This window comes from Oreochromis niloticus, linkage group LG5, assembly GCF_001858045.2.
Source record: "Oreochromis niloticus isolate F11D_XX linkage group LG5, O_niloticus_UMD_NMBU, whole genome shotgun sequence".
Lineage (NCBI taxonomy): Eukaryota > Metazoa > Chordata > Actinopteri > Cichliformes > Cichlidae > Oreochromis > Oreochromis niloticus.
The window spans coordinates 6,739,006-6,762,723 of record NC_031970.2 but is presented as its reverse complement, the minus strand read 5'-3'; the positions used below and the strand labels follow the sequence as shown (position 1 = coordinate 6,762,723).

General features: G+C 40.5%; 1 protein-coding gene across 6 annotated transcripts; it reads right to left on the bottom strand.

Moving 5' to 3' along the window:
- Positions 1 to 2,347: 2,347 nt before the first annotated feature.
- Positions 2,348 to 23,342, bottom strand: LOC100692376 (ras-related protein Rap-1A). 6 transcript variants are annotated; one of them, XM_003454300.5, is made up of 8 exons: positions 23,189 to 23,342; positions 16,060 to 16,148; positions 13,864 to 13,932; positions 13,493 to 13,549; positions 12,157 to 12,297; positions 7,953 to 8,096; positions 7,511 to 7,641; positions 2,348 to 3,423 (listed from the first exon to the last, which is right to left on the bottom strand). In XM_003454300.5, exons 2-7 carry the CDS (start codon positions 16,114 to 16,116, stop codon positions 7,552 to 7,554), a joined length of 558 nt encoding a protein of 185 aa, XP_003454348.1. In that variant the 5' UTR covers positions 16,117 to 16,148; positions 23,189 to 23,342; the 3' UTR covers positions 2,348 to 3,423; positions 7,511 to 7,551. The 6 variants fall into 6 exon arrangements, with proteins under 6 accessions (XP_003454348.1, XP_005458884.1, XP_013132395.1 ...); XM_005458827.4 differs by having other exon boundaries at positions 16,060 to 16,153; positions 23,189 to 23,333; XM_013276941.3 differs by lacking the exon at positions 23,189 to 23,342 and adding an exon at positions 22,952 to 23,155 and having other exon boundaries at positions 16,060 to 16,153.
- Between the last annotated feature and the right edge of the window lie 376 nt (positions 23,343 to 23,718).

The window sequence follows — 23,718 nt, the reverse complement described above, 5'->3', positions numbered from 1 at the left end:
TTCATCCAAACCAGTTTGTTGTTGGCAGCCTACAGCTAAGACCAGAAACAATATAGAAAGATTTCCCTCTAAATAAATATGTGTGCATACATCAGTGACAAGATTCCAGTAAAACGTAGGAGAAGATCATGCTTATGTAGGATAATGTGGGACTCTCTGTTTGGTATGTCTGACTTAAAACATTAACACACATAAAGTGTTGCAAACATTACCTACCCACAAGTATTTGGTAAATAAGCACAGAAGGAGGCTAGAATTGCCTCTATTTGCTTCATCCAGTCAAAAGTGGAGAATTTTTTTAACTCTATTATAGCTTCATTTCCTTTTATTTATGTTAGTTTACATGAGATTTGCTGAAACACTAAACCTTTTATCAAAATGGAAACCCCACAATTACATCTTATTCAGTGCAGAGGTCTTTACATGCCACACTGCCCTCATTCACAGTACAGGTGTGTTTATAGTGCTGCATTATAAGTAAGGGAGGTCATGCTTGCAGGGCCATTGCTAATTTTACCTGAGCTTTCCCTACTGTGAAAAGTCAAATCTCAAATGTGAAAAAGGTCAATGGTTATGGGAATAGCGTCATTTAAAAACTCAAATGTTAACCTGATGGTGGTGCTGGATGTAAAAATAATACGAATAATAAAATGGGGAGAATCCCATATCGGGCAGCGACGAGTGTGCATGTCTAAAAGCTTTCAGCCTCATCTCTAAAGTAGGCTACATATTGACATACTTCATCCAGTAAATGCAAACTTGGACCTCCAGGAGATGATACTGGAGTGAAAGGACGACACTAATGACTCTGATCATTTCAATCAAAAGACGACGGACAACAATATGCTGCAGAAAATATCAAAATGCAGCACTGTTTAAAGGAAATATTGGAGCAGTGCCAAGAATCATACCAGCTGATTGGCCAAACATACATTGACACATTTAAAGCGGTCAGCATCGTGTTAACACCTTTAAAGGACCTTTCAAGCTGTTCTTTCCGGATAAAAAAGGACATTCTAGCATTTCTGTTTCAGTGTTTTTATACTCTGTATGCATGTGATCCATGTTGTTGCCTTCTAGGATAAAAGTGGAGGTACAACTGGTTTCATAAGCAGATAATGCACTTTTGTACAGCCTTCACGTGGCTCGTACTACAAAGAACAAAGATTAAATGAAATGACTGATGTGTTACCACGTTTGATCCAGGTTCTGAAAGTAATACACTGTGAGGACGATCGCATTTTGCATCGGTGAGTGCTTTGATTTTACTCAAGCCCACTTGGTAACAAAGAGTCTTTCTACTTTTCCGAGGGGAGTCGGAGAAGCTGAAGGAAGCTCAGAGTGGAGAGTCAGGGGGATGGCAGCATGCATTCTTTCACTGAGAGTGTAATGAATGCAAAAGTGTTTTTTTGATATTACTCCGCTTCTCAGCCGCTAAAGGGATTAGGAGCCTGATGAAGGCTGGGGTGTAGGTGATAAGAGTCAAAAACAAGAAGAAGTGAGTCATACGCTCTGATCCTTTCACCACCGTCCTCACCAGCAGATTTTTAGCATCCTCCTCTGCGTGACACAGACATCCCCCTCGGAGACATAAGGAGCTTAGATGATGCAGCATTTTTTTTTTCCTCCCTCCTACAAGAAAAACTTGAAGGAGACTTGCACTAATAGCGAGCTGGCTGCTTCTGATTTGAAAAACAGGTCAAGCTGTAATTTTATATGTTAACTATTTAATCATGACTTAGCATTACAAAAGAGTACAAGCACGCACTTATATTCTTGAGGTTAGAAAAACCTACATTTATGCTGCTTCACCTCCACGCAATGCACGGTTTAACCTTTCATCGTTTGTTGTATTTATATCTCTGCGCTTTCCTTTGCTCTGGAAATCAGAGAGAAGAGATTACAGAAAATCCCGTCTTTCAGGTGAGAAAGTGGGATTAAAAAGCAGGCTCAGAGTACAAGGTGTGAAGAATCCCCCTTTTCCTTCCGGATGCTCACAGTGTTTGGTGTGAAGCAGGATGTTGAAGGTGCACTGTGTGCAGTTTGATTATGCGATTAAAAGCAGCATTACACGTTAAAAATTAACTGCTGGCTTTGCATGGTTTACTGTGAGAGCTTCTAGGAGGTAGCGTGTCCATGTATTATTCTTGTTAATATACTGACACCTAATGGTAAAGCAAAGCACGTGGAATAACAGTGCACTGAACAGTTTCTCCATTCAAAATCACTGGGTAACTGATTCCAACCAACATTACATCCCCATACAATTCCCATTTTTGTTCAATGTGAAATTCCAGAAAACAAGAAAATCTGATCTCATATTTCATCCCAAATAAGTCAAATCCACTTTGAATAAAAGTTTAATTCACAAAAATACATTGACCAGTATAATGAAAATGTACTAAAATGTACTTTAATAATCCATAAAAGCTGGAACATCATTGACAGAAAAACACAAGAAGCATTATTAGAGTTGGTTTAGTATAATATATTTCAGCTTCGAGAGACATAGAAATCAATCCTTATTTTTCCCCATATTTCTTCTATAAAAGACCCATTTTTTCTGAAGCATTGTTATGCAAAAAGAAAAATGGCAGAATATATTATGGGAGCTATGAAATCCCGGTGACTGAGTATAAAATTAAGTCACATCAGAGAGAGATATCTGCAGAAGAGAAGTCCATGAACAAGAGGGCAAACAAAGAAAACAAAATGTAATAAAAATAATAATAATACATATCATAGACCTCGATCTATCATCACTGACATGACAGGCGTGGAGAATAGGTGTATGGCTATAAAAAAAAAAAAAATCTCACTTTTCCACTTTGATTTCACTTGAAAACATCTACACGTAATAACTGATGCTTTTTTTCATGCTCGTTTTTGAAGAATATTTATAATCATACAACTAAAGAGGTCAACTTCCATGTCTTTCAAATACAATATTGAAAAAGATGAAAAATACTGAATCCAAGTTCTAACTTTGTTTTCCTTCTTAAATGCTGTTATTTCTTTATGTTAAGCTGTCAAAAAATAAAAATAAGGGGCTGGCCATGTAGGCAGCTCGTGGACTTTTTTTTTTTTTTTTTTTTTTTTTAACTTTCAGAGGCTTTGCTGCATTTTAATCAGAACATCGTCAGTTTGTGGTGCTGTTGTTGGTGCAGAGGTGGACGCTGCCCGTTCAGCGTTCACACTCAAACTGAGACACAGAGGAAGGTCCTCGGAGGCGAGAGACCAGAGTCTTCTCTCTCTTACTGTCTTTCTATTTTCATTCTCTCTGGTGTAGATCATCCTCATCTTTGATAGGAGCAGTTCAGTCAGCTGATTCACCGTTTATGGCTGATGGAGGAAGGGTGGGGTCGGGGCTGTTGGAATGCTGGCACGTTCCAATCAGGGCAACAGTTCTTCATTACAGCATTTCTGCAAGACAGCACACTGTCAGTCGTTCCATAGCCAACCCAAACCACCCTCAGAAAGAAAACTAAGGCGGCAGTGCCCTCTAATGGCTGCTGAATGGCATTGCAAGTGTTGCAATTTCATTAGAAAAAAAAAAAATACACGGGCATATATCATATATTATACCACTTTAAAGTAAAAGCATTAATGATTATAAGAATGATGTGTATAAACCTGGGATTTTAACGCTTAAAAATAAAATTATAAAAACTTATAACCTGCTTTTTGGACCCTTAATACAAAGTTTTGCATTCTTGAACCTCTTAGCGCTTTTCTTGCATCTTAACCAGACCTTGGAAAAGAGATCAAATGTTTTACACAAAGCCTCTGGGGTAAATCGCACCTCAGAGCAGAAAGTGAAGCCAGCAGTCCAAGAGGGAGCACAGAGAAGTACCCCTGCACTATGTTCCTCAGAGGCACTTTCAGTGCCAAAGGCTTTAGAAAGCAGAGTGATCAGCATTTCGTGGCTTCTCTCAGCTGAGCAAAACTTCAATCAGTCCTTTTGCCAAAAGTCATGTGATGAGGTCTGCCGAGTTTCTGCTTGGGATGTTTAAACACTGATCAGGTGCCATATTTCCATTAACAGTCTGAGCTCTTAGCTCATGCTCAGCCTGTGCTTAGTGTAGCTGCTGCAATTAAATGAAGGTCTGTCTGGGCGGACACAGAGCTGCTGGTGTTCAACTCACAAACAGCAAAATGAGAACAGAGCACAAATAACATAATAGGAGTATATGCATGATACAAGTGCAACTAGCAGGCTCGTGATTCATTTGCAGGCCAAGCTACCTTTCAGAGAGGCAGTGACAATAAGTTGGTAATGAGCGCAATAACAGATGCCCTGCAGTAACCATTCTTATTTCAAGTGTTCATGCGGTCTACTCTCATGTTGTTATAATCACATTCTGGCTACAGCAAATCTTGTTTTTCTTATTAGTCTTACAGTTAGCTTTCATAACTTCCATATGTTGTTGCTCGGTTTCTGATGAAGTATTCATTAACAGACCTCTTCAGACACATAGTAGATCTCCTTCAAGAATATTAATGATAGCTTTATTTCATAAAGGTGTTTGGAATCTAGGGCCATGCAAGCTATCAGCTCCCTAAATTTATCCCTCTCCCAGTGAATACAACGACAGATAAAACCAGAGACTCAAAGTTCATGAGCTCATCAGGTCAGCATGCTGGGAAAAAAGCCACAAACTGACATGTCCCATTAACTCTCTGCGTCCTGTCTGTGGCTGGCACTGTATCCCCTCTCTCCCTCTCGCAGCCTATGAGCTGGTGGGCTGTGAGCAGTGGAACAGCGAGGTTGAAATCCCGTTAGTGCTGGTTCATTGGGCTGGCCGGCGTGAGAGTCGGGTAGGGTGGAGGTGGGGGGTGCTGGGAGTGCTGACACCACCCTGGGGCATGCTAACAGAGGCCCCCGCTCTCACACACTGGAGCTCTAACTGACCAACACAGATGGGTTCAGACGAGGAACGCAGTGGGTGGTTCAGCGACCCTGCTGTCTGGGCTGGCTACAATGGCACTGTCTGTTTCACTAATCCAGTTTTATCTGCAATATCAAAGTTTTATTCCTCCACCCTGGAAGTTAAAAGTAACTGAAGACGTAAAATCTCTCTGTTGGCTGTGTGAACCTGTCAGGTCTGGCAACACTGAGGTTTTGTTCTGACAACAGAGCCCAAAATACCAGCTAACAGATTGTAAGAGCTTCTAAAAGCGACTGCACTCTAACCAAAACACTGGAGGGAAGAAGGAAAAAAAAAAAAAAAAGTTGTTCAGACTGTCGCTTGTTCAGCTACACCCTTTTTAATTTCAAACAACGAAGACTGCAGACAACAAAAACAAATATGAGCTCCATTTTGCTCTTTTAATTACATTTGATTGTTTTCACAATATCATTCACCAACTAACAGCGAATAAACTGTTAAAAGCTTTTTATTCTTGCACACGATTAGTTTTTTGCTCCAATCCTTATGGCAAAATATCCCATAGGCTTGTCAGTCCTTTATTATTTATCTGTAGGCTTTATGGATGTACACTCCTTATTTGTGGGTTCAGTATAATTATAAAAATAATAGCCAATTACTGATCTGGAAACATTAAAGCAGACTCGGGAGAAGCAGTTCATGTTTGGACATTATATTAAAGCCAGATGTTTATTATTGTGGAAATGCTATGCCACTTTATTACTGACAGAGAAATGTACTGACCAACTGTGAAGAACTTATTTGTCTACTTAGAAAAAAAAGCATAGATCTCTTAAAAAAACGTTAAGGGTCAGAGTCCTGCTCAAGGGCACATCAGCTTCACTGACCCAGGCTTTAGTCCTAAAACCCACTCATGTTCCATCCTGCAGCCCTTTGATCACCAGCAGATTTAGTCCCGAGCCCAAACCAAACGCTGGCAAACATTTGGGTATTTACTGCTTCAAAAATAGGCTCCTGTGCTGTCGGCAAACACAGACCAAACAGCTAGTGCAAAGTGTTACGTCATTTGCAAATTCACAAAAGCTAACAGTTACATCTCCTTTGTACAGCGTCTGATCCAGATTCAACCTTTCACACAGCTACTTCAGCAAACAGGTTTAGCCTTTGACAGAAGGTCAAATGACACATCATGCAAACTAGTTTGTTTGAAGCATTCTGAACAGTTTACACTTCACTATCTTCAAAGTTTGGAAACAATGAGGCCCGATTCAGTTATCTCCATGTGAGGGTGGCTGCACATCCTAAGTTCTTACAAGATTTCCTCAACTGAATAGATTGAGAGTCACCTGAAGGAAACTTTCTACATATGTAGTGGAAACTTTCGAAACTGGTGAGGGGTGGGTTAAATGGGCTCAGTTCCACAATGAGAATTATGACTTCTGAATAACAATGAAGCAAAAGCAAGTACCTAACAGCTTCCTCAATGTGCTGGCCATCTATTAAAATCTCATATATAAGACTTATACAACTGTAGAAGAAACAAGGAAACATATTAGTGTTTACAGAAAATGCTTTGCAGCTCCAATCTGCTCTGTAGTCCAGACTTTGACGAATTAACTTTAATTATTGCCTGCGGTCATTCTAAAATTAACAGACAAGATCGTCTGTTTGGAAGGATTCACAGAAATAAGCACTTAGCGTGACAGTTTTCAGACTTCCTCATTACCACTGTCCACTCAACACATTTTTTTTAAAATCCTGTGAAAAAGATTTCAAAAGAAGCAGCTCTTCGTCTGGGAAACAACATGCTGACAGATCAGGATTTCCCAGATGTAACGGGCTGCTGCAGCTTGCTGAGGTCTGAAATTTATCTCCAGTTATCGCAAACTGACTCATTCATATAACAGGAATGAAGATTTAAAAAGCATTTCACAGGTCTGAAGGGTAATTCACGGATGCTTTCATTTCTAGACATTCACAGGGCCTATGCGTCATCAGTATCAATGAAATGATATTCACTGAATGACGAGTGAAGTTGTTTGTAGACTGTAATAGAGCTAATGACAGATCAGTGTTGTGTATCTGCTGTTAGGTGGAAAAGTTCCTCTTCAGACAGTTTTAACCCAAGAACCTCTCTTGTATCCAGTTAAATGAATCACAGGGAGCCAGGTCAGGCATTACCTCATGTTGCTTGCTATTTCACACACTATAATTGTGTAATCTATCGTCTCTACCTGAACCCTCTGTTATACCTCCAGCTGCCTGGAGGGGGGGCTCCATCTCTAAACTGTATATTTTGAGTTCCTACAGGTATAGTAACCACTACAGACAGTTTATTTAGACTATAAAATTAAAGTTGTTTCGACTTAACCGCACGCAAACAAACCCACATGACTAAAATGACAACTGATGTATGCAGTACAATCAGAGACAGCAGGAAGATCAAAGCCATTACATAACAATTAATTTGACAGCTTGTCTATGAATCATGAAGTTGTGAAGATGCCAGCTGCATGGGTATTTAAGACTAATGTGTTTTGAAACTGTAGACACACACACACACACACACACACACACACACACACACACACACACACACACACACACACACACACACACACCTGGCTCAGAGCTGCTGCAGGGGCTGAAGGGAGAAGGGTCTTTAAAGCAGGACACAGTTGGATTTCTTTTTTGCCTTCTTCTTTTCCACTGGCGTTTTCCTATTTATCTGTCTGACCAAGTCATAGAAGATCTAAGAGAGAGAGAGAGACAGCACAGATAAAATGTTAATAAAGCTCTAAACCTTATACCTTTAAGTAGCCACACACAGCCTCGTCACTAAATGGATTTGTGTGACAGTTTGCAGACACAAGGTTTAACAGGACAATCAAGTATAATCCATCTGAGCTCATTATTACCTACATGTTAGAGAAACCTTAATTATGTGTCTTAAATAAATACAATTCTGCTGATGATTGCAGTACACACATCCAACTGTGACAGACGGAAAACAAACTGAAAAATATATAGAGTTGCGTTTTTGGAGGGGACGTTTGTACTCACATCAAGGACGTTGATCTTTGACTTAGCGGAGGACTCTAAAAAGGCACAGTGGTTCCACTGTCTGGCCAGGTTCTGGCCCTGCTCCTTCCCCACCACACGCTCATCCTCCAGGTCGCACTTGTTCCCTACAAGGATCATCGGCACCTGAGGACAGGTAAGAGCAACCAGGTTCTGTTTGTGCCCACATGATTTATCCCCCATTGTCTGGTCATATATTCCTTGTTCATGCATTTTTAAAATTTCTTTTAATGTAAAACTTAACATTTTATTCACAAAAACTTTTCAGATTCCTCTAAATCCATTTGTCCTTACAACCTAGACTCCACTCTGTTTGTCAGCAGGCGTTTTTAGGATTTAATATACATCCTACAATTTGTATTATTCACAGCTGAAGCTGTAGTCTAGGTTCACATCCGACACAGATAAATTAGAAGTATACAGGATACAAGTATACAGCTTGAATCACAAGACTGTACATAATGACAAACGTGTTTCCTGTAAACACATTTGCATTAACTTTTCTTTTAGACTTTAAACGCTGTACTCTACTTTTTGTAAACTTAATCATAAACCTTTTAATGCCATCTTGCGGTGAACAAGGACCCTTCTTTGGAGGTGCAGCTGGGGATGTTACAAAACAAACATCATCAAGATTGTTTTAATCCATTTGTCACTCTTTACTCTACCTCAGGGAACGGTTAACAGTATAAAGGCCCGGGCTTTTTTATTGAACACACCAGCCACACACATACAAACAAAGGGGTTAAATCTCTGGGTGGACTGAAAGGTAGTGAAAAAGCAATATTTGCAAAGAAATGTACAACTCAAAGTAAAAGACTGAAGAGATGAGTATTAACAGTCAGTGAGTGTTCTTTTCTCTGAGGCCTGAATTGGAGGGTCACAAAGATGATCAATAAAAAACGATCTCCTTCCCGGTGGGAAAGTAAAGAAAATCATTTAGGTTACACAACTGTGTCCAGAGAGATTAAAGAATCAATATGAACTGACGAGGAAGGTGGTTTATTTTTAACTTTTGTTTCTTTAAAAGGGAAATAAATTAAAAGCAAAGCTGAGGGGACAGTCACTGAGATTAAGTGCAGCCGGTTTTGGAAACTCCTAAAACAAGCAATGCTGCTTCTTTTGTTCTCTCAAATGTTTTAATAACCAAGGTCCCCTCAAAAAAAGAAAAAAGAAAAAAGAAAGCCTGAGGAGGACAGAGTATTCTGGGCAAAACTTCAGCCTCAACTGTCAAAGTAGGCAGAGCTGGGGCAGTCAGGGTGTCGGGATGCGTCTCATCCTGCCTGCTGTTTCCTGTCCGGCTATCTAGGGAGAATGCTGGCCCGGAGGAAGTTATGACAGCCCCGCCCAGCTGGGATAACATCGCTTTCCTTCCTGAATATTTTCAAATGTTTCAGCTGGATTCCATGCTCCAGCTGCTCTCTGGAATTATATGACACAGAGAGTCTGTGTGTGGATGTGTTCATTCAGCCTGTGCTGCATTTCCACATTGAAACTTGGCTTAATAAACTAATTACTGTAAAACTGTATGTTAGAAAACATCTCAGATGTGAGGAAGACTTTAAGATGTTGTTACAGGGTTCATTCACGGGATATCTGTGTTTGTGATACAGCTTTGGAATCAACCGATGGAAAAATTCTGCATGCAGCAAAAGAGGCGCCAATAATATATCAGCTGGGGAAGTCTATTTGTGGCGCCAAATAAATTTATGCATGGGAAATCCTGCCTTCACTCTCTTCTGAGGATCTACAAATGCCCCCCCAGACATGTCTTGTGGATGTGGAAAATCTACATATTTTTAAGGAAAATACCAGTATCCTGACATGCGCTCACTTGTCCATACTCTTCCCCCCCCCCCCCCCCAGCAAGTCTTCTTTTCAGAGGTTGCTATTGGAACACTACCACCAGGCTTCTTGAGACACAGTAAGATATAGGGTGAGTATTTTGCGCCCTTTCTATGGGGCAGACGACAGGAAACTGAGATGTTTAGATTAACCCCACAGAGGTTGGTGGTTGATGTTTGATATCTAAACAAATCGTCAAGCTGAACTGCTGAATGACACTTCTCCCAGGGGTCCTGGGAGAACCAGTGGTATGCCCTCCTAACACAAACTCTTGAGTCAAGCTGGGATAAAAAGAATGGTGAGATGGCTGAAAGGATGGAGGTATGCAGGGAAAAAGAAAAAAAAAAAAAAAAAAAGTTCAGCATCAGCAGAACACAAGGCAGCATTAGCCTACTTGAAGAATCCACACAACCCACAGAGAATCTGTTCAGACTTTATTAACATGCTACAGACAGGTCGTATCCCGCCCACAATGGCACGCCGAAGACTGGATTGTGGGTAACAGTGAACAGGCGGATACAGAACGACAAAAATGAATGGAGTTAGTTCTTTAAAATGGAGCAGTGAGTCACAAGCATTGGAGTCAGGCATTACTACCATCCTAGTCACACGGGCAGAGACTGAGGTGGCCCGGAAAAGTCATGAGACCTCTCTTACATAAGAAGTGTGAAAGGAAATGAAGGAAGTGAGCTTTAATTCACTAGTGTCTGCTCACTTACTTTATTTTTGCCACTAATGGCTCTTCTAAAGAGATGGAATTTGACCCTACTGTGTTCAATGAATGTACAACCATTAAAAGCCCTTTTAATTGAGCCTGGTGATATTAAGTGCATCTGTACATTTTGCCCGCTTTGCAGTAAATGGTGCATGTCAGAGCTGAGAATAAGAACAGCTGTAGCAGCATCGACAGTTTCTGCTTTAGCGCTGCAGTCACTTGAAAGATTTCTCAAACTAAGAAATCTGCCTTCTTGGAAGAAAAAGGGAAAACATGCCCAGCATTTCCTTTGGTCATGCATTCTTGCAAGGGGCAAAAAAGGATAAACAGATATCACGGCTATCAAAGGTAAGGGCACAAATGACCAGTGGACTGATAGCTGGCAGAGTGGCCATAATAGCCAGATAAGCTGAACTGTTTAAACTGAAAGACGTTTTCAAAGGGAACAGATTTCCAGAAGAAAAGAAACATCAACTCTTTCCTTGCGTGTCGAGAAGCCACTGGTCCTGCAATCCATCTGTTAGCCTGAGGCTAACCTCAGCTCCCAAACCATGGAAAGCCTAATGAAGAACCACAGCTTCACAACCCAGAGTTTTTGATGAGCTGAGGCTCTCCTTGCACTTCATGCCTGACAGTCCAATCACCCACATAGAGTGCCAGACCACATCAACACCACAAGGCTGGCCATCAAACAGAGGGGGGAAAGAATGCAACAGAAGCTGAAAAGGCCAGTTCAAATAAAAGCAGCAGAATAATTGCACAAATATAGAGTAAGGGGAGCAAGAAAAAGAGAAAAGAGAGGTATTCTGCTCCAGGCTAGACAGAGGCTTTACAGATGGCTGACGGGGAACAGAGAGACGTAAGGAAGCAAAACCAAGAGGGTGGGTTATGGTAACATTCATTCCCTCAAGAGATCACCAAAAAAGGGCATCTTAGATCCTGCTGACGCACTATCGGCTCGACCAGAGAGGGGATAGAGGGCTTACTCGCTCCAGCAGTCCCACAATTTAGCAGATATATAGAAAACTGGAAATGTGCTGGTGACAAACAACAAGCTTGGAAAATAAGGAGATGACACATGCTCTTATTTGCAGCGTCGATGTGAGGCAGGCCTGATGGAGAAAACCACACAGTATACAGAAAAAAACCCCACAAGAGTAAGGGTTCAACATCCAAGATATTCCCCTACTTTTCTCCTTAGCCTAGTGAGCATGAGTGCTCGGTGTCTACAACAAACACTGATGAAACCGCAGGGACATACACACACACACACAACGTTAATATTAATCAGTGCTCAGTTATGCAGAGTACACAAGTTTGCCACTGTTTATACTCTATAAACATAACACTGTGACACTGATTGTGTTATGTTCAGATAATACAAATCTGCAATTAATTGCATAACACAGAGTGATTATAGTGTTGAATGGTATCTATAGCAACAGTCTGATCAGGCCCCTGAAAAATGTAGGCAGCTGAGCCCACGGACACAGGGCGTTTAGGTCTAACTGTACTCGTTGCCACTTCTCTGCTTTATACAGCCCACGTGATTAAAGAAAATTTTAGCCACAAACTGATAAAATTATAAAACACTTGTACGCTTACACCAGTATACAGTATACTTACATCCTCTGTGTCCTTTACTCGTAGAATCTGTTCTCTCAGGTCTTGGAGGTCGTTGAAGGTGGACTGTGCTGTGATGGAGTATACCAGGGCGAAGCCTTGGCCATTCTTCATGTACAAGTCCCTCATAGCTGTGAATTGTTCCTACACAAGGGGAAAGAAAGATGGAGAGGCTATGAGCACTGTCATACAGCTTCCAACGTTTTATATAATTTTTACTGATGTTTTTTTGTTTTTTGTTACTCTTTTGTTCGATGCACCAGTTTGACAATTACATTGTAATCTTCTCACAGATATGCAAACTTGACTGGATGGTTGAGTCTAAATAATCATTAAATCATTTGTCAAGCTTAGTTTGTTGGCTCTAGATTGTCCCTTTTGTTTTGACTGGTCCATTTGTCAGAATTAAAACAGAAAAAAACCAAAATAAGCAATTTCAGGCCAGTGTGCGTCGATGAAACTGAACACCATTTTATTATAAACTGAATAATCACAGTGGATTGGTTGAAATCCCACTGGATAAAGAAACAGTATTGTGCAGGATAACAATTCTTGGATGTCTGTCGGGTTTTTCAGCAAACGCACACACGCACACTGTAATGCAACGTGGGTCTGTTATAGACAAACGCACACTTAAAACAGTTTTTGCACATATCTAGGATAAGAGATGATGTGTTTCTCAGTCGCCAGTTCCCACACAGACAAATGTTTCAGACATTTTCTTGCACGAGGACACCAGTGGGGGGTAGGGGGGCAGAATCAGACTAATGTTAGATTGTTTTAGAATATTTTGTACACCAATCATAGATACACCATAAAAAGGCATCACAGTGTCCGCTCATAACTGGATGTCATTTCAGCTAATAAAGATCTCATTGCCCAATGTATCTGTGAAATACAACTTGTTTTAATGTTTCACAGTGTGCCAGACAGTCACATCTTGTATCAAATATCATTTATGAATATGTAAAAACTGCAGCTGAGGAAAAAGATATCTGGTGCCAGGAGTCTGTTTCTTTTCCCCCAGATTGAGCCTGAGTAGCATTGACTAATAGCATCTGAGCAGGTCACGGTCGAATGCAGGTAAACAGTGTGTGCAGAGAGAATCGACTGCTTTCTGACTACAATTTAGCTTTAAATACATACATACATAAATAAATAAATAAATAAATAAATAAATAAAATATGACTGTTTTCCCTAGAGGCCAAATTACCAAACAATACCTAATGGATTCTCTGATCTGAATCACCTCTTGATTTACTAAAATACATATTCAGGAGTGCATATGCACAGCAAAGCTGGGCATCTGCAGATTTAAGTGGCAGTGACTTTACTTACTGTGCCGGCTGTGTCAAGAATTTCAAGCATACATTGCTGGCCATCTACCTCCACTTGCTGTAAGAAAACACATGTAAGAGCATCTTTAATTTCGGGTCACTGAGCAAACAGAATTCATAGGTTATATTCATAGGTCATACACTGAAGACTGAAAGAGACAGCTAACACTGAGGGGAAAACATGAAAGCAACCACACCAGTAGTATGAAGTCGCAGGGAAAAATAAAGAATGAAAACTAGGAATGAGAGGGTAACAGTGAAGAAGCAGTTGAATGAGAAAATTTCCAAGCACAATAATATGTGAACCTGAGGAGCAGCTGGTAACAATCAGCTCATTTCAAGCCAGCACTCTGCCTCTCACGGGACACTCACCTTTCTGTATGAGTCTTCTATTGTAGGGTCATATTTTTCCACAAAGATTCCTTGTACAAACTGAACTGTCTGTAAAGGGAGACACACAGAAAGCCAACATCAAACTTCTGGAGTAGCACATGCAGCCAAAGTGCCATATCATCTAACACTTTGTCCACCTACGATCATCACAACTAGACAGGAATGAGGATGTTCATGAAGCCCAGCTGTGACCAAAAGCACCACATAATTATTCTACTGGCACACTTCTAAATCTGCATGTGCTTGAACTCTGACCATTTTTATTCATCAAAAAATATTCAGTTAGAATAGTAAAATGTAGAAAGTACAAGGGGTGATCCCGAGTTTAGGATTTGCACTTGTTTCCTCATTGCTGTGAACCCAGAAGATGCAGAGAGTTAAGAGCTTTCAATGCAAGCAAAATTGAGTAGCGCAAAAGAAATTACAATAAAATAAAGTTTAAAAAAAAAAAAAAAAAAAAAAGGGTAAAGAGTAGCCAAATCATCACTTTACTACTTGAATTTAAAAAAAAAAAAAAAAAAACACAAACAAACAAAAAAAAAAAAAAAAACTGCCTGCACATTCACATAAAACAATAGTGGATGACAGGATCACAGGATCCTTTTCATGGTAAACAATAATCCTTTTAGTACATCCAGCCAAGTGAAGAAAACTCTTCTAGATGTCTATTATCCAAGTCTACCACAATGAGAAGACTTCAAGACAGCAAACAGAGGGTTTGCCACAAGGTAAAAACAATTTAGCCTCAAAAATGTTGAATATAGTATCCAGTAGTTTAGGCCAGATTAGACCTAGAAATGCAGAGGTGCCAGCCCAGTGTGGAAACAGCATTATTTAGACCAATGAAATGAATCACTCAGTAAGAGAATAATGTGAAGCAATAAATATGGAGAAGGCTTGGAAAGAGGCACACATCTCCATCTGTAAAAACATGCTGTAGGACTGCATTAGCATGTGTAGCTTCCAATAGCACTCACCATTTACCAGTGACGTGACAAAAGACAGAGGCAGCTAACTCTGAAGCATATAGGAATATACTGTCAGTTCAGATCATTGACAGGCCAGTGTTTCACAGTACAGATGGCCAGAAATCTAAACCACACTGCAAAACCAACCCAGAAGTTTTTGGAGGTTGAAAAAAACAAAACAAAAAAGAAAAACAGAAATATTCTGCAATGGTCAAGGTAATCGGCTGATCTCAATCAAGAAAAGAATTTACATGCTGAAGACAAAACTAAAGGCAGAAAGCCCCACAAACAAACAACTACAGTCAGCTGCATCAAAGGCCTGGCAAAACATCACAAAGAAGAAAAGCCATCTGTGGTGATGTTCATGGCTTCCAGACTTGGGCGGTATTAAAAATGAACATTTTATATATAATTATATTAGTTTTTCCAATTACATGTGAGGCCTGTGCATAAAAATGGTTATAATGCCAATGTTTCTGATCTTCAATTGCATAGCAGTTGCTTTATTTCAAATCTCATATGGTACACAGAGGCTAAATTATGATAAATGTGTCACTCTCCAAATAAACGGCGATGTCCAAGTTTGGATTGTGCTCATAGTGCTGTGCATAGCAGCAGGTTTACATTGGTGGGGTAGATCAAGTTCACCTGATAACATCTTAATCCTGCCCGTTTGAGGGATTAACCTGACACCTGGTTGAAATTAGCTGAGCAAAGCATACGACACATTTCACAGGCATCTGAGGTCTCCTGACAATAAAATACATCACTGCTCTGGTTCTGTTCTCTATCAATCTTAAGAAAAGTAAAAACCAGATTACGATGTCTAGACATACAAACACAGATGAGCTTAGGACTGGCACACTTTGAACGTTTCAAAAACCCTAACAATAAAACCATTATATGTATTATATGTATACATGCAGCTAGTATTAATAACACAGGCCTTGGAGATAGATTAAACCCTGGTCAGCAAACAAGCATGTTCTCAATAAATCCTTTACGAAAAAATTAAAACAGTCAAAAGACAGTTTCATCTGGGCTCTATAAACCTCCATAGTTAACAATCTTTTACCACATAGTTTCCTTCAAAAGCTAGCAAAGCCTCTTGCTGTTTTATTGACAATTATCTACAAAGTCTTTAGGGAACACATGGCAGGAGTAAGAGGCAGGAGATGCAAGAAGAGGTTTGGAAGGCCATACTCACCAACGCAGACTTGCCCACACCTCCAGAGCCTAACACCACTAGCTTGTATTCACGCATGGCGGGATTGCTTCACTGGACAGCCCAACAGTCTGCACTGGACAAACAGGGAAAAATCAAAATTGGACAAACAAAATGAGCAAAGGTGTGAAAAGACAGCGGGGGGAAAAAAAGCAAAAAATAAATCTCTTTTCAGGCAAATCAAAGGGATTCTTTTTCCTGTCTGGTCTTTGAGTTTTTCCCACTCCAGAAAGAAAGGATTCTAGTCATTCCTGGAGGATATAGAGGAGAAGAAGGACAACAATGGAGGGAACACCCATAAGTGGAGCTGCTTCAGGGTGGAGGAGGTGAAGAGTATGTGACCCCTCTCTAACAAAAACCAGCTGTGCTGTGTATGTGTAGGGGGGAACTGAAGGAGAGAGGAGATGATACATTGATCTGGCAGATATTCCTCGTAATGACACAATCATTTGGCTTTCACACACCAAAACACACCCTGCTTCCAGATTTGTTAGTCACGGAGTCAATTTTTGGTTTTATAAAACAGCAATATGGTGGCGGTCTCCTTCGATTATGACAGAAAACAGCTGAGGGAAGTGGAAAATGTGATGGAAGGAAATTGTGAAGTAAAAATATCCCTTTAAGGAACAAGGAGGTTACGAATCACTGGCACACACTGTGGCGTAAAGTCAGATGGGGTAGCCAACTGGGTCACTACAAGCTGGGCTACAGACTCAGAAGGGGTTTAGATGTAGCTAAGCAATGTGGGGATTTCTGATTCCTTATCTACTGATCTAACTTCATATCAAGCAGTATCTCAGGGTTTTTCCTGGCTCAGAACAGGTCTGTGATGAGTGTGTACACACAGCAATAAGAATAAACTCTGTGTACTTTAAAAGCAATCAGTCTGGTACCTTATTTGGCTGAAATCTTTGTTACTTCTCAACATTTTATAGACAAACATGTCTATTATAGTTGAGGAAATTAAACCCCCATTAACAAAACTGGTTTAGAAAAAACAATATTTTAAATAGGAGGAGATTTTCCAGTAATTGTCAAAGCTGCAGTAAAAAAAGACATTCAAACTTGAAATATAAACAATTCTAAATTACTGATACAACCACAAACTGTGGTAGGGATGTATTTAGAGAATACTAAAAACATTTTAATATCGGTTTTCTTCAAATACACGGCAGCTGACTGCCAGCTTATGTTTTAATGAACCAAGCGCTTTTGGATCAAGGGCTAAAAAGTGCCGCTTGTTGACAGCAAGGCTGTAATGAAAAAAATAAATAAAAATCAGATAGTAGCGCATGCTGAAATTAGGTCCCAAGGACAACTGTATAGCCTCGATTAATCATCAACTCTTTTGCAAACATCAAAAGCCCAATCATCAGCTACTCTGGAAGCAGATGATCCTCTTCTGCACTGCTTTTTTTAAATAGCACACGCTAAAGAAACTCTCAGGGGGAGTGGTCAAAGGACGAAGGACCTCCAGCTTCAATCACAAGCAGGGACCATGTGGGACATGAAGGCCAGAGTGTGCATAATTCATATTCTCTAATCCTCTGCACTCAAAGAGAAGTTCTCCTTGCATGATTAAGGGAGGGGAGCCAATGGGCGGTGAAGAAAAAGAACAGGGATGCGTGAGTGCTATCCAAACGCGCACCCCTGTACGCTCATGTAAACATTCAAGCACAAAGTCAAGTGCATGCAGTGTGTCATATATACAATGTGGTACAGACAATGTCACACTTAGATTTAGGCTACACTTCACTTGTCAGCTATGTGCATGTCACAATTCCACTGTGAACGCTGTGGACTGACCCTTGCTAAGACGGATGACGTCAGGGGCTCGCTCTGTGACAGAGGCAGTCAGATTATTATGTGCCAGCTTCAGAGGTCATTATGGAGGATGAGTGTTCCTCCAAAAAAGTGCAGTCAAATTCCAGCTCCCATCTTTACCATTTCAAAACTCAGTTTGCAGCAATTGTTTCTAAGGGTCCACTCCTCACATGTGTCAACCAATAAAGTACCTACATGGTTTTTTAAAAAGGAGTAGAAAGGTATAAAAAGACAGTTTTCTTTACTTGGACAGGCTGACTAGCAGGAATATTTAACATGTTACTGATACGAAAATGTTGGGAGGAATGCACCTACAAACTGTCTGCCAACAAAAATTAAGACGACAATAGAAAAGAAAGCATCACAAACTACCAGGCAGATTAACTACTGTACAAAAAAAGAGAAGTGTGCAAAGCTGAATATGACAACAAAACAAAAAGGTCTCTGTGGATCGCCTTACAAAAAAAAAAAAAAAAAAAGATAAACCAGAATAAGAGCCAGTCCTGACTTATTTCGAAGGATCAGTTAGTAGTAAGTAGCCAGCCGTGGCCCTTCTTGTCTCAAGTCTCACTAATGGCTGGCTCGGTAAACAGGTTGACGTTCAATATCATTCATCTGCCTTTCCAAAGAGAAGCTCTTTCCACAATCAGAAACTCCAAAAAACTCCAACTCTGCCTTTATGAACTACAGCTGGTGACAGCAGTCCTTTTTCTGATCTTTAAAGGTGCTGTAAGCTGGAGGGACCCCTAACAAGAACCTACAGAAGGGGGACAACAGGACCAAGAGCCACTACACCAAGAACTCCAAGGCTGCACAGCAGAACAAGGACTGCTGGTCTATAGTACAAGACCGTGGAGTGGAAGTTCAGCCGCAGCATACGCGGCACACCGTTGAGATAAAAGTAAAATTAGAAAGTAAAAGCACAAAAAAAGACTCCAAATCTGTCATCTACATCTGGAATTTTCAGCACTGTAAGAATTACTTCTGACGTTAGCAGAGGGATTCCTCATTTCACAAGAGACGGAGATGTCGCCAAAATTTTGTTTCCTCTAAGAGTTTGCTGTTCAGCAAGTTAAAAATAATCTTTTCATTTACTGGACTAGTTTAGCATTAGTGCCGATCTCATTCCGATTTCACATCCCCTTTTTCACACAAATGTGATGTTATTTTCAGAACAAAATAGAAATTAAGCCTTACACTCCAGGTTTCAGGGTTTTTCACCGTGTCTCTGATACTGAAAAGAAGTTAAGTTTAATATTACTGACATTTAAAGGAGTTTTGTAATCACCTGCCTAACTGTAAGCAGATCTGACAGGGTATGGTTTCCCTTATTGCAATTGTGGGTGCTTACTACAGCATATAAACAAATATATATTTTAAAAAATAGTCACAGGCGATCATGCGCTGGAAATAAAAGTAACTGAACTGCCAATGAGTACTGAGACCACACCCAACTTCTAAAAAAAAAAATCATTTTACATCATTTCAAATTAAAAAAAATAATACAGAATACAGGCATGCAGCTGAGAAAGAAAGGCAACCTCATGGGCCTCTCTTACTAAATATTATATAGGTCAAACCATAACCGTCAAACCCAACCTTCATTTTGATCTTAGTCAGACCAGGGGTTTCCCCCTTGCATAGAATATTGCAGTGTCCATTCAAAAGGTTTTCTCCATTATTTAATGCCATACTGATAAAATTATTTTTTAACATTTCAATTTACTCCATCTTAAAATAATGGGAACAAATAAAAGACACCTCGCTTTTCTAGACAGGGGAAAACCATGTACACACCTGTAAAGTTTGTCAGTGTCACACTGACAAATCCTGTCCTGAACACCAGGCAAAGAACCTAAAACCACTTTGGTGGTAGTTCCCCCTACATGACCTGTCACTGGGAGCACATTTCTTTAGCATTATGACTCGCACACAGAGATTCTCACAGTGAAAACAGTACCAGACAAACTACTGCAGCTGCTAAACATAGGTGACAGTAACCCAGCCGGCACTTTCTCACCAATTAGCACTGTTGGCAGCACTGATATAGTTTTTTGTTTCAGCTCCTACCTTCAGGCAGGAGCTTCACAACCATCCATGTATGCACAAACAAACAAGCTGAAACACAGCTTTTACCCGTGACATTGATGAACACAGCCTGCCAATAACATATCAATAATCTTAGTGTAAAGTAATTTATATGCCGCATTTTTATTAATTTTTTTATTTAATAATTTTACAGTTGTGTTGCTACTGATGCACCACAATAAATATAAAAAAAATCTAAGTCTAGAATCGGATTGCTTTCCTAAACTTTCATATGGCAGTCTATGTATGAAAACAACCAGGCAAAGTGCTGGTGAACTAACACGGAAGCTCAACTACAAATGAAGACCAATAAACCACTAAAAAAAAAAGGAGATACTGCTACTAATAAAGTATTGAGAAACAGACCAAATTTTCTTAGCTCAGAGTGTCTTAATTGATGCTAGAATCACTGGGCTTGGTGCCATCTTTCACACCCCAAATGAACATATTGATTACAGCTCAAAGAGACTCTGCTTCATGTTTAATTTGCCAGCAACAGATTTTTGTTTCTTTTGAGTTTTCCTTGAACTTGCAGCTACCTGCAGCCTGTTCTGCAAAAAGGTACCAAAGTGAGTGAAAAGAATACTCTCGTTCTGACACCTTGCCTGCATGATACCAGGAAAACTACACACAGCACAAGCCTGCAAACACAGTCACAATACCCGCAAACATACACACAGGGCCATTTAAGGACATCAGCTTTTAAAACCAAACCTCTCTCTTTCCACTGCCCTCAACTACACACTGTCATTCCCAAGAAAACAAACACACCACTGCTGTTAATCTGCTTTCGTAGTAACCCCAGCAAATAAGGAGCGGGAGAAGGCCACATGCCACAGAAAACATGCTCCTCTATGACATCACTGCATCACTCACCCTCTACAGCCAAAGGTATGTATCCATCTAAGGCTGGGAATTGGATTAGGTGGCGCCGGTAGCAAGAGCATGCAGCGAATGCAAGTCTGGATAAACTGCAAAACTTAATTTAGTGAACAGGAGGCTGTTCAGCTAAAGTACAACCTCCCAGGATCCACAATTTCCTGGTCTACTGAGATTAATCCAACAGCAACGAAGCTGTCACACAAACTGACTCAGCAGGATGGGATGACTGACAGCTGCCCTCCGTATCCTCCACCCAGTGCGGATGGTGAACATGCACACATCCGCTGGTTACGCTAGCAGCACAATACCAACTCTTGTGGGTTTTCGCTTGCTTGTCAAACTACATGTTGATGAGCTACGCTGTCAAAAAAACAAAAAAAAAACCCCTCTACTTGTGGTTTAGAGTGAGATAACAGTTGCTCCTAATAAGTGTTTTTATATGTTGAAAAGTGCTTGATCGCGTGTTACCTCGACTAAAAGTCGCAGTTCACTACACATAAGAAAAAGAAAACAAAAAGTACTAACTTCAGAGGCTGCTGACAGCTAGTCGATGATTAGAGTATAGACAAAAATATCTACAAACATTCCTTCGATCTTAGTTTAGTTGGGTCTAAGTTTAAAAGCACCTGTAATTTACTGGAGGGCGGGAGATCATTTTACTTTACATGAAATGTAAAGTACATGAAATTTCACCTGTAACAGATTTTCAAGTCCCGCTGTATAAATAGCTTGGCAATTAATTGTAACTAATTATTTTGAAGTGTATCAACTTAAACTTGTCTGTAATTTCCTGTAATTACTGCCAAATTACAAACCTCGCCAGGAAATTAGGAATTTACAAGCTTGTGAAATAAACGCTTACCACCAGAGTTACAATAAAGGGGAATGCCATGTTTTCACAGGTAACTAGAGTAAAATACTTTGTGAAGAAATACTCTCTTTTTTCCTTATCTCCTACAACCTTAAATGTCCCCATGAGTCAGAGCAAAACTGCAGCCAGGCACACAAATTCTGTGACTTAATTATGACAAAGACCCGTAACTGACAAGCCTTGTCAGCTGAATGCATCTGTGTTACTGAGGCCCTGACCTGTAACCACATCCTCTTTCCTAAGCGCAAAAAGGCTTCATGCTGATAGGATGGAAAAGGAGTAGCTACCTACTAAAATAACCTCTTCCAGTCTCTGTTCCTGTTCAAGAATCCTGACAGCAGGCTGGCTTGCTTGCTAAGAAGGAGGGTAGGGGTTATTGGCATAGATGGCATCTTTAAAGTCAGGTTCGGGGAAATGTGTCATTTCAATAAAGAAAAAGTGAAATAAAGTACCCTTGAGGCAGTGAGCCTCTTTGTAAAAAGGGCTGATTAACTGGGAAAGTGACCTGCTGTGTGTTTACAGTTTTAAGGATGGGGCACACACCTTTCCTGCTTCACATCTTTCCCCTGCAGCAGAAATAATACGCGATAGGCTGTCACGAAGCTTGGAGTCAGACAAGAGAAAGTAATTTGAGCTCTTTGGTTATCTCACTGTGAATCTACCTAATTTGCTTAAGGCAGCGGCATATGCTTATCACTTCAGGTCATGCCAAGTCCCTGCAATCTGTGGCTCGGACTAAACCACACAGCACAACACTGTCGATGTGTGATTATTACCACATGAGCTCCAGCAACATTAATCAAATTCTGGTCAAATCATAAGCCTGCTTACAGATAAACCCTTAAAATGGCATAATCTATAATCCACGCGAGTGAGGCCGGCATCTGTCCGCAAGCAGTCTAGTTTCAAACCAGCAACTAGCCTAAGTCCCGTTATCAAGCTTGTTAGCAAAATGCCGCTAACTAGCTAGCTTTAACTGCCTGCTGCGGGCCGCCGACACTTCACAAACCGCTAGCTGCGGCTCGTTAGCAGGCGAGCTAACTAGCCGACACATTCCCGACCTCTGCGCACTATCAAAACACAACCACCCTATCAGAAACCTGCCCCAATCAACCCTACCTTACTATTCCCGACCAAACCAGACGTGGCAAGCACTAAATCAAGCCACACTGCATTGTATTTTCTCGGGAAAGCCACAGCTAACGTTACCTGCCCTTCCGTCTGGCCTTGACTAAAATGGGAGTGCACACTCCGGTATGTACTTGCGGGCAATTCCTCTCCTTTATCCGGCGAAAAAACACACACGCATACACACACAGACACACACGGCGTGTGATGATGAATTCGCTAATGGCCACGCGAGCGTCGGCGCTACGTAGTCCCGTGCAAATGACTTATTATTCGACCGCATTCAGCACGTAGTAAAGTTTGGCTTTCTGCACTTACCGTATCTTGCTCGCTGTCTCCTCGCCGCTCCGCAAGTGTCAGTTTGCCTCGGGCCCGTGCGCGCAGCAGACGTCACTCCCCGCTGATTCTCATTTTTCTTAAAAGGGCATGACACATCGGCCGCGCGCCCCGCGTCATTTGCATGATAACGGACTGCACAGTAATGCTAAGTACTAACACTAGTACACTCACGTAACCTGTTTTATAGCAAATAACCTTTGTTGTAACGTTAAGCAGTGCTCAAAGTTAAGCACTTTCTGGTTGTGAATTATGTGAAAAATGCAAACAAATGTAAAAAAAACAAAACAAAAAAAACAACTTAATTTTGTGTACAAAATAATTACTTTTCACTGAGATTACAAATTGTGTGAGATAAAGTCTAAATCAAGTCTCAAGAGCCCCAAGACCACACGTAAAGTGTATTTTTCTTAAAAAGCAGTCAAAGCTGATTCTTAAAACTTTACCAGCCATCAATTAGACTTTAACGATTATTGATTACTTTAAAGGGGAAAAAAGGTCCTTGAAAACAG